General features: G+C 38.3%; 1 protein-coding gene across 25 annotated transcripts in view; it reads right to left on the bottom strand.

The window, feature by feature from the left end:
• Nucleotides 1–11,293, bottom strand: part of HNRNPA3 (heterogeneous nuclear ribonucleoprotein A3) — a 35,929-nt gene that overhangs the window by 15,858 nt on the left and 8,778 nt on the right. For 12 of the 25 annotated variants that reach the window (XM_075153327.1, XM_075153321.1, XM_075153324.1 and 9 more), the window contains 10 exons: nt 10,780–10,902; nt 10,546–10,692; nt 10,253–10,463; nt 9,915–10,004; nt 9,746–9,838; nt 9,546–9,626; nt 8,304–8,450; nt 6,904–7,029; nt 6,745–6,816; nt 4,233–6,658 (listed from right to left, as the gene is read on the bottom strand). In XM_075153327.1, the coding sequence (XP_075009428.1) occupies nt 6,764–6,816; nt 6,904–7,029; nt 8,304–8,450; nt 9,546–9,626; nt 9,746–9,838; nt 9,915–10,004; nt 10,253–10,463; nt 10,546–10,692; nt 10,780–10,902 (1,071 nt within the window). In that variant the 3' untranslated portion in view covers nt 4,233–6,658; nt 6,745–6,763. Of the gene's footprint in view, nt 1–464; nt 3,688–3,775; nt 6,659–6,744; nt 6,817–6,903; nt 7,030–8,303; nt 8,451–9,545; nt 9,627–9,745; nt 9,839–9,914; nt 10,005–10,252; nt 10,464–10,545; nt 10,693–10,779; nt 10,903–11,293 lie in introns of those variants that run through there. The other 13 variants (XR_012674119.1, XR_012674118.1, XR_012674113.1 and 10 more) reach the window with 10 other exon arrangements.

The raw sequence follows: 11,293 nt of genomic DNA, 5'->3' as shown, positions 1-11,293 counted from the left end.
ATTTAAAGCAAGAGGATCTAATCCATATTTAAGGATGGCAATTTTAGAGCATAAGCATTAAGGAGGAAGCACACCGAGCTATGGCCCTGGACAGTCTTTCAACACTGCTACACAGTGGCTCTAATACACAGGTAGGTCTGATGGCAAAGCACAGAGACTCTAAAGAGGAAGAGCTCCTGGGTTCCCCCCGCCATTAACCAGGCTATCAAATGCCTGAGAAAATGTTCTCTCTAGCTGTAATATAAATACTTCAATGACAAATTGGCTATGAAACAGAGACCTCGGTAAACCCCTGCCCTCCACTTCAATTTGTTCCTTATTTTAGCACTAATGCGAAAGCCGAAGGCAAACAACATCCTTACAGCCTTTGCAGGGGCCATTGTATTTATGCCCCCCCCACGTCTAAAACCTAATACAGGGATACTTCTTCCATTACCAGGATGAAAAGAGCAACAACAAAAAACCTGCAGCTGATACAGAAGCCTTGTTTGAATTCCACCAGGCGAAGAATCAGTCTGAAGTAACTCGGACCATGACAACTCGCCTTCAGTTTAAACCAGCATTTTTCATATCATGAACACAGTGAACGTTGTACTCGCATCGAAACACCCAATGCACCATTAAGGAAAAAAATATTCCACATTAGATTATTTTGGTATATGCGAAGACATCGGATTTGCAAACTACATCCTTCATTTTATTATTATTGCTGAGGTACAGAGTATGTTCCCAAACCTGAGAGTGACTAGTGACATCGCCAAGTCTAATGCATCACACAATGCTGACCTCATACACTGACAAGTCTCCACTTTTGGAGACCAAAAGTAAAGCTGAGGAGCTGGGCTGAACCAAGGTTTTCTGACTTGCTGTCCCAAGTTGGAAAGATGATCCTGTAACAAAATGTGTTGCAATGATTTAAGACCGCTTTGTGTTCCTCACAGCATTAAAAAAAAGGTGATGGCAACGCATTTTAGATTGTAAGTCATTTGACAACATACACTTTATTCTGATACAAAATTGAAATATTTTAACAAATTTCAATCCATTATGGACTATACTGAAATTTTAAATTTCCATGCTATTTTTAAACTTGTTTAACCACAAGTTCTAAGATTTCAGCACACTAGCACCATTGCTCTTGAAGTCTTTGCCAGTTATAACATATTATTCTGTTTCCAATCTTGCGATATTATCTTCTACATGAAGGCCATTTTTCTTCTACGGAGATACTTGGATTACTTTAGTTCAGGAAAAAGCTAATCTTAGATAGAGATGTCAACCTGTAGCACCCACAGCAGAAAAAGAATCATCCATCAGATATCTGAACTTCAGTGATATACTCGAGATCTTTCATGCTCCACACAATTTAAGATACAAACACTTGTCAGAGACCACAGACTGGTACGTGAGTATTTCACCGCAGTGTAGACTATATGAAAACATGTTAATGTCTTAAACACAGGGACCAAAGACAGCAAGTCAGTACATCACACAATCAATGCTTGAAAGACTAGGAGCATTCCCCTTCCTGCCTTAAATATTTAAAAGATATCAAAGTTAAGATGCTGTGCTTAATTTCAGTGTTCTATAATAACACAACACTTATCACATCTGCAGCAACCTGGGCCCCTTTTGGGGAAATACGTTTTTACTGCCTGGAAGTACCATTTGCTTTTAGATTAACACACAGGTTTAGGTATCAAACAAACTTCTGTAGAACTACAGCTTAGGGACCAATGCTTCGTTAACTTTACATCTTCACATCTCCATCTCCATTCACAGCTGCTATTTTCAATAGCAGCCAACTATCGAAAAGCCTAGCCATGAAACAATATTCTTAACTCTTGGAAGTGCCTCTTGGACAAAGATACACTTGATGAAGTACTCCTTAAGGATGTGTTTAGCTTTGACAAGGTTTACTTCTGAACAAATTGGGGTACGAATAATTGAAACTAAGCGAAGTAGTCTAACGAGAGTGTTATAGATCCAAGTGTGAAAATAATTCTAACAGTGAATATCTAGTTCCATACGTGGTGCAAAAAGACCCCTCCAGAGCACAGAACAAGCCTGCAGCAATGTAGAATCCTCTAATGTTAAGGAAAGGCAGAGCTTTGCTCTATACTCAGGCCTAGTAATGAGATGCGAACTAGAAAGGGTTTTTGTTAAAACTTACTGTCATTAAAACATTTTCAAGATTTTACTGTTAAAAAATTGTAACATTCCCCCTCCCTCCAAGTACAAAAGCATCTGCCCTCAACCGAGTAGTCGTAAGGCACACTAATGCTTTTCCCCGTTACCCGTGCTCCACACAGATGCCTAGGCGAGCTCACAAGAGCAACTCTGCCTAGCTGAGGAAAAGCAAAGGTTTTCCACCTCTAGGTGTAAGCAAGCAAGCTCGTCACCTCAGCAACAAGCTGTCTAGCATACTACACTACGGAGAGACCGTGACCTTACTGCCGCAGTTCTAAATTTTGGCTCAACCTTGACTAACCAAAAACGTTTGTTGGCGTTTTTTAAAAATATACACAGTCATTGTGAGATTTCCATTAAGTACCTCCTGATTATATGAAAATCTCAATGTTACCGTTGCAACTTCCAAGTTAACTTTTAATGGTACATTACAATGGCAAGAGTTTGCTTTCTGGATGTTTACAGACAGCAGGTAACAAGTTTAACTACTTGAATCAGTCTGTGAACATGCCTAAGCCCCGGGTTCAACTGAAATGCGCGGGTTCCATTCAACTTTGTTTTCTGAGTAACTGAAGCATAACCAACACTAAAATAGAAACTGACTTCACAAAAATAACGCACAGACTCAAAAATGTATTGGCAAGTTTAAGTAGGTACTAGACTACTATATAAAAGGAGTTAAAAATATCCCAGACCTGCAACAATTGAAGATGCAGAAAAGGAAGTATGTGTTCCAAGAGTTAAGAACCAATGTGCAATAAAAGCAGATTCCATGGAAAGTTCTTTTATTGCCATTCATCTGTATAAATGCAGTTGTGCTTTCAGCTGGGCGTCACCTGACAGTATTAGCTTCCACTAAACTACCCTGCCTGAAAGCACCAAAAATCTGAAAGGGAACTCTTTTTGATTTGTACTGATAAATACAAACCCACCTGGTAAGCCAAGATGAATGTATTAGGAGGGAAATCACTGCTCTAACCAATGCAAAGTGCCTTTACAGAACTACTGCAGCTGCAGCGTATCACACACTACTGAGAATTGTGATGAACCGCTTCAGGGTCTTCACCCCTCTGGGTTTCTGTAAGGCGTCTCTTTCTGTTACAAGGTAACGAACAATTTCTCAAAACCCCCACAGTACACTCCCCACAGCAACTGGAGCACATATTTCAAAACATTTATCATTTCTCTCGTTTATCTCAGACACACAGCGATTTTGTACCTGCCAGGAACAGAAGATTCTTGAATAGCAATTATGCCAGCAAGCAACTCTCATCCAGAACAGGAAACACTGGATGACATGTGCCGGAATACTTGCTCTTTCGGAATACTTAAGGCTTTCCTTGATATTAAAGGGCTGGCAAAGGAAAGCCTAGAAGGAAATAAGGGTTAAACAAGTGTTTTACTATACACTACAAATCTTACCCAGTCAGAAACCTTCAATTGAAGAGGATGTGCAAGACATTCCCCATTTTGTCAAGCAGCAGCTTCTCATTCAACCTGAAAATCAAAGAAATTACTCTTACCTTGTTTAAAAACCTCCCACTACTCTTTTTAATTCATGAAAAATTTTAAAGGCAAACCTTACCTATGCTCATTGCCCTTCCTTTCAGGTCTAAATGCTAGACCTATTGATTTTGAGTCAACTCAAGTAGCTATCACTCAAGGAGGTTCCAAAAGGTGAAGAACTCTTGCTAGACTTTCTTCGATATTTCAGCTGTGATAAGCAGATTTAACTAGCCTTTGGAAAGCTGCTCACTATCAGCACAGTATCTTATGCCTTCACTTTTCTGGAAGTTGAAGCTGTTGCTCCTGCTGCCTTGTCATTCTTTAATTATGCTGACTTCTCCATACTCAATAGGCTGCTGAAGTCCTGTCTTATGAGTCTCCTTAGCAAAGTATGGATCAAAGAAGTACATCCTAGGTTCTTTAAAGCTGGTTAATGACTGTCCTTACACTTTTCCACATCACAAACAACAGCTAAGCTACCCCACCCACCTACAAAGCGGTCACTTACATCCATCTCTTAAAAGGTTGCATACAGATCTTGTTCATAAAGTTTATTATGACACTATTTTTCAAAGTTAACATTGTTGTCACAGTACAGCTACAAGAGGCCCTGTTAAAAAGAACACTGTCAATACATTCTAAAAAAAATTTAGAAATACCAGATCAATTGTCAGAAGGGACATCAACCCCATCCTCCAGTTGTCCCTGCAATCAGATGCAGGCCCCAGGTACAAGTCTACACATCTTCTAGGCGTAGTAACGTACAAAGCAATTCGATAGTTAGGTGGCTCACTCCCTAGTGAGTTGTGGTTTAGTTTTCAATGTTTTCAAACTCCAAATGGGTTGTTTAAAAAAAGCCTTTATTGAAATACAGCCCCCCCCCCAAGCCCAAATTAATATGTACAACAACAGAAGCGTTCACTAAATCACCAATTCTTGCTTTAACTTTAGAGATATTTTAAAACTCCACAGAAAAGAATAAGCAGACTTTGAAATCCAGTTTGGAGGCTACCATCTTGACACCGGTTCCTTCTTTTAGTGTACTGCAGTCTAAATACACTCCAATAACAGTGTTTAAATAACATTGTTTAATTTTTTTTTTCAAACAACACACTCATTTTTCTACTACTTCTTAAAATTATAATTCATTATTAATATGACTGATTATGCCTTGAGCCATTTCATACATCTTTGCAGATTCATTCCTACACTGGAATGGCATTTACCTTATACTGCACATTGACCCAGAAGTGAAACAGGTGTGAGTAATTCCAATACCATATTGTCAAGTGTCTGAGTATGTCTTCTATTGACTGGGTCCCTACTCTTCTGAGTCTGAATTGACAGAAAGCACTGTCCTGGCAATAGTCGAGAGAGAATTCACATCAGCTGAGAAAAGGACAGACTGCAGTGCCTTAATTTGGAGGTCAGAAGTGAGAATTAAGTACAATTTCTAGCCATATGTGCTGATAAGATTTGCTACTCCAGTGCATCAAATCAAATTGTAACACGCTATCATTCTACCTGTGGAAACTCAAGACTGTACCATTCTACATTGTGGGAAGTGTTTCTAGTCAGTAAAATACAACTAGATGATGTTTTGTTTTCTCTTCGAGCTCTTAGCTGAGCATAGACATTCACAAGGGAAAAAGCTTGAAAACTATACTAGAGCCCATCGTGAACGGGCTTTTGGAACGCATTACCTGGGACTGTCAGTGATTACACCTGTGCTACCCTTGGCTCCCAGTCAGAAGAATGTGTCCAGAAAATTGCCTAGGGTGCATGCAAGAAAGTATATAGCCATTAAGTTATTGAGGAACATACCTATTACTCTCACTATGACGCCTCATTTAATTGAAACAGCGCAGTCTGGTGTGAGGGAGAGGGAAACAGGGACAAAGGAAGGGGATGAAAATTCCAAGCCACCCTCCCCAAAGTATAGTTTTATTGAAACAGAATCATTGTATATCCCAAGGAAACAGGCACTTGATTCCCCCCACCTTAACTTCTCGGGAATTACAATAAATATAAAGGTAAAAAGCAAGTTTCTTTTTCTCTTCACCCAAGACTTAAGCAACTGCAGTTATCCCTTATACATCTCAAATGAGACGGGAGACAGCTTTAATGTGTCTAAAGTTGGTCTTGTTAAAATATTTATCATGCCTTATTTTCTTGAAGCGCTAGTACTAATACAGAACTACAAATTAAAAAAATATGCACAAACCAAAAAGTAATTTGAAATTTTCATTAAGGTAAAGCTTAGTTCTATAATTCACAAACACTAATTTGAGTAACTCAATCCTAGTTATACATCTAAACAAACTATAATGCAACATACAGATGTTTTCCCTCTGTATGCCTATGTAACTCATGTCAATGACAGTTACATATATACACTGAGACTAGACCCCTTAAGACTGCAAATCAATAGGTGTTTCTATTGTTAACTTTAAATTAATACAAAATAGTAATTGAGAAATGCATTAATCCTCTCTATTAACTAACAAGGAAACACCCTAAACTACATTTTATTTCTGGTATAGAGTTCTCTGTACTAAATGTGGAAAAACTGAACTACACAAATATTGAAAAGTTAAAAATTCCTTAATTTGTTTATTCCTGGTACCACTACCACAATTTACAGGGCAATATACCTGATGTAATGGGAAAATAAAAAGAAAAAAGAAAGACAAAGCTACAACAGATAAAGACCTCAGGAATGTACATCTAATCGACACTACATTGCATTAATCAATAGCTGCACTTTTTGCAAACTGTGGCTATGACAGTCCTGAACAAGAAGGGTTTCCTGTTTAAGCTGCAGTAACTTTTCTGACTATGGATCATCGTTCCTCCTGTGGCAGATTTTACAGTTCCTCTAATGCATTTGGGACGACTGTCTCAAAGTAACCTGCAGCTTTCCTGACAACTCCTCGCTCTCTCTCCTGCTAAGAACTGTAGCCTGTTGAATACAGGATAAGAAAATTATTACTCTCAGTGAACAGTTGTACATTATTAATCATCATTATAAATATGCATTACACCTACCCTTTTTCTGGTAGCATTTTTAGAATCTTCTACCACCATAGCCCCCACTTCCACTTCCAGATCCATAACCACCTACAAAAAATAGGGTGTATATTGAAATACAAGAATAACAACAAATTTTAAACCAAAAAAATATTTTCTGTACGAAACTATATTTACCACCATAGGGACTGCCTGAACTTCTGCCACCAAAGCTGCCACCACCTTTCATGGGACCATAGTTGGACTGCTGTTGTCCGCTGTAATTGCCAAAATCATTGTAGTTTCCACTTCCACCATAATTACCTGAAACAAATGCAAATTTATAAAGCCACTTTTGTTCAACACTTAGGACATGAAGCTTGCCTAATTATGACATCCAATGTAAATGTAAATTGTAATTGTTTAAAACAATTTAAAATAGAATTGCAAGCACTTTGCATGCTACCTCTACTCACAATGCACAAATGACAGAAGACCCTTAGCATTTTGAAGATTAAAAACTGTTATTTCGTTGAAGATGAGACACATCATGCTACGTAAGAAAATTCATACAGGTTTGAGTAGGCAATTTGAAGTTAACAAAACAGGCCAAATTCAAGGCCTCCAAACTCAGAAGAGCACATGAGTTTCACCGTCATTCTTCCACTACCCACAGCTTTGTATGTATGACAATAATGTAAACTACATACAATTTATTTGCTCTAAAAAGTGAGAGAACTGTAACGGGCATGCTGCATATACACATCAGAGGATATAATGAAGTATGCAGCAGATTTTGCAGTTTAACTCCCCAAACTTGCACTAGTCCTTGCAAGTTCTTACTGTTCTTTCTCCAACAATCCTAGTAAAGCACCTAAGCTGTTTTTGTATTTGAGAGATACCCTTACCAGAAACATCCTGTCTATCATTAAAGGCCTCCATAGAAGCTACCCCAGATTTAAAAACGAACCTTAACGTTCAGAAATCCCTGCAGGGAAATTAATACTGACAATGTAGAACACAGCTAAACTGATCATTCAACAGGACATGGCTACTTGTATTTTGGTTAGATATTAACATAGATTGTAAATATACTCATCAAGGGTTTATACTAGTTAAGGCTGTAAAACAGTATTATAATTATGTGACTTCCAGTTAGTCTATTTAGAATGTGTAATTGGCAAAAGAACTGCTGTTATAAAAATAACTGGAGCAGCTCATTTCACAGGCAAACAATAAAAAAGCTTACAGAAACTTAGATGTACAGTCCTCACCAAGGAGGACGTGATCTACATGATGTCAACTGCCATCTGACAGCAACAGCATACCTCAAATGGTCAGAAGTTTAAAAATTCTCCTATTCTACCTCCACACACAGACTTACAGCTGCTCCTTTTTGAAAAATAAGTTCCAGGCAAAACAATGTTGTATAGTGTATAAAGCTGATCCAGAGGGAAAAGAACTTTCCTTATGTAACATAGCATTCTGCATTAAGACCTAATTGTACAACTCATTTTATCCAGTATCATACTTCAGGCACTGTACAACTCAGACCTGCCTAAAAAAAAATAGATGTCTAATTAAAGCTGGCATCTTACCACCACCAAAATTTCCTCCTTCATTGTAGCCATCATATCCTCCTCCTCCACCTCCATATCCACCACCTGGGTTTCCATATCCTGGTCCTCCACCACCACCATAACCTCCTCTGCTGCCATAGCCAGGACCACCTCCGTAGTTGCCACCTTTGAACAAAACAAGAGTCAAACTAAACACACCAAAGCTAAATATTGGTAAGAAAAGGTCCATTTAACAAAAAACCAACAAAAACACACAATAAAAACGTCCCACAATGTTTTCCCTGTATTATATTCATTGTGGTTGCATAATTTACCTGAACTACTTAGTCCAAACAAAAAACAAACCCATTAGTTTATGTATACCCTTGAAGCATGATACTTAGAAGTTCATTCTGGCTCACAAAAAGACATAAGCTTGCTGCTACCACCACCACCCCCCATTACATGTAATAACTGCCTCTTTACACAAACGGCTTTGTCAATACTGTGTATCATCCTCTTTATTCCCCTGAACTGAAATGACTCAGTAGGCAAAGCCCTCAAAAGAATTCTGGTTTACAGTTTTTATCTAGACGTACAGCTTTATTTACATGTGTGTCAAAGCTTCTGAACATTCTTTTTTTCTAATCACATAAAGCATATCTGAAAGACTTAGTATTCCAGATGCTGATCTGGTCTCTGACATTTTGATGTAGTAGTTCCAACTGGGAAATAGTTCCAAAGAACTCAACATCACTACATGTATCTGCTTATAGAATAAGGACGTAAGTAACTACATGCTACTTCCCTCATCTTTCCCCCACACACAAAAATGCTACTTTCACAGCCATTTGGTAATTTCCACAGTTCTCTTCAGATGCATTTTGGATACTCATTCAAACTTCATCATGAAAAAGACACTATTGAGCTATGAAAAGTCTTGCAGTTGATTGAAAAGATTTCTGGTATGTTAGCTGGTCACTGTTTATTCAGTTTTAGTCATCTCAACTGATACCAGAATCTTCATTTAATTCTCAATAATCATAAACAGCTGCTGCATGACCTCATGACATGAGGTAATTTAAAGGGTAAATACAGGGGAGTATTTTTTTTCCACTCATCGTTTTGTGGGGAAAACAAAAAACCTTTAACTCTTCACAGCTCTACAATGTAGAAAACTTTATCACCAAAGTAGACTTGGTTTCCAAGGTGAAGGCAAGACTTACAGCTGGTTATAATGTTGGGGGGGGAGGGGAGGAGGGAAGTGAACGATACACTTACCATCACCAAATCCATTGTATCCGTCACCACCCCCAAAGCTTCCTCTGCTCCCACCACCGCCACCACCACCCCCATAGCCTCCTGGAACACAAAACAGATGAGAATGTTTTCCTGAACACGTGTTAAGTGTTTAAGCCAACTGACACAGGAAATAAAAAAAAACAGAAATCTCATTCTATATAAACATTCCAGACATCTACCTCTTCCACCAAAGTTTCCTCCTCGGCCAAAGTTCCCTCCACCGCCTCCGAAGTTTCCACGACCCATGAAGTTGCCTGAGCCACCCCCACGACCTACAAAATATTTTACTTAAATTACATCAGTTGAAAACCAGTGACATCAAATAACCATGCACAACTCCAAGCTCACCTCTCTGAGAGCTAGCAGTCTGCATCTCTTGTTTTGAGAGTGCTTTTTTCACTTCACAGTTATGTCCATTTATAGTATGATATTTCTGAACTAGAGAAAATTGTGAAATAGGAAAGAGTTAGAAAATCAAATCATTGAAAGCAATATGCTGTAAAACTCTCATAGAAAGTTACTGTAAGGCATAACCACACTTTTAAAAGGAACATTAAATCTACCCCATTTCTTACAATAGGCAAGCAGTTGATTATGCCAACATCTTACATTCCACACACTGCTGTTCTGAAATCTCATGTTACACTTCTATTCCGTAAGTAATTTCTCACTAAAGAGTCACATACCAACAATTTTATCAACTGTATCATGATCATCAAAAGTTACAAAAGCGAAGCCTCTTTTCTTTCCGCTTTGCCTGTCTTCCATGACTTCTATGGTTTCAATCTTGCCATATTTTTCAAAGTACTCCCTTAAATTATATTCTTCTGTATCTTCTTTAATTCCACCAACAAATATTTTCTTTACTGTGAGATGGGCCCCAGGCTTTACAGAATCCTACAATGCAAAAAGTGACATTCAGTGTTTTAAATTATTAGGTAAAGATTAGGAAATAAAGTTAACTGAAACACTAACTTACCTCCCTCGAAACTGCTCTCTTTGGTTCAACCACGCGCCCGTCAACCTTATGCGGTCGAGCACTCATGGCAGCATCGACCTCCTCCACACAAGAGTAAGTCACAAAGCCGAAGCCTCTGGAACGTTTTGTTTGTGGGTCTCTCATCACCTGCAAAAACATAGAGGGTATTCTGCATTTCTGTACTAGATTAAATACCTATATTTCAAAAGCACAAACTAATATTTGACACTTTACCACACAGTCCGTGAGCGTGCCCCATTTTTCAAAGTGCTCTCTCAAGCTATCGTCTGTTGTTTCAAAGCTCAGACCTCCAATGAACAGCTTTCTCAACTGCTCCGGCTCCTTTGGCTCATGGCCCTACAAAATCAAAAATCAAAAACATATTTTGAATACAAACCACAGAGTTGAAATTTCACAGAATTACTAACAATTATCTGTGCACATTATAACTACAAATAGGTGGAATACATTTACATAAAAACAATGACTTCTAATGGGTTTAGACAGCAGCATAGTAAACACTTAATGAGGTGTGATTTTAATTAAAACACTAACTAACTAACAACTTAAGAATGCTCAAATGCAAAAAGAGATTTCAATACGCTAAATAATTTGGTTGCTCCCCACCCCCCCCGGAAGTACATTCATTTTATGTTCGAGTTGCATATTGCTCTGTAGGGATTAGCAATGAAGCACTGCTAGATAGAGGGAAGTTCTAACACTTTATGACGCATAATCATGAGGAACT

Source organism: Calonectris borealis, chromosome 6 (genome assembly GCF_964195595.1).
Source record: "Calonectris borealis chromosome 6, bCalBor7.hap1.2, whole genome shotgun sequence".
In the NCBI taxonomy this organism is placed as follows: domain Eukaryota; kingdom Metazoa; phylum Chordata; class Aves; order Procellariiformes; family Procellariidae; genus Calonectris; species Calonectris borealis.
The sequence above is the reverse complement of the archived record's forward strand: the minus strand, read 5'-3'. Positions and strand labels throughout refer to the sequence as shown.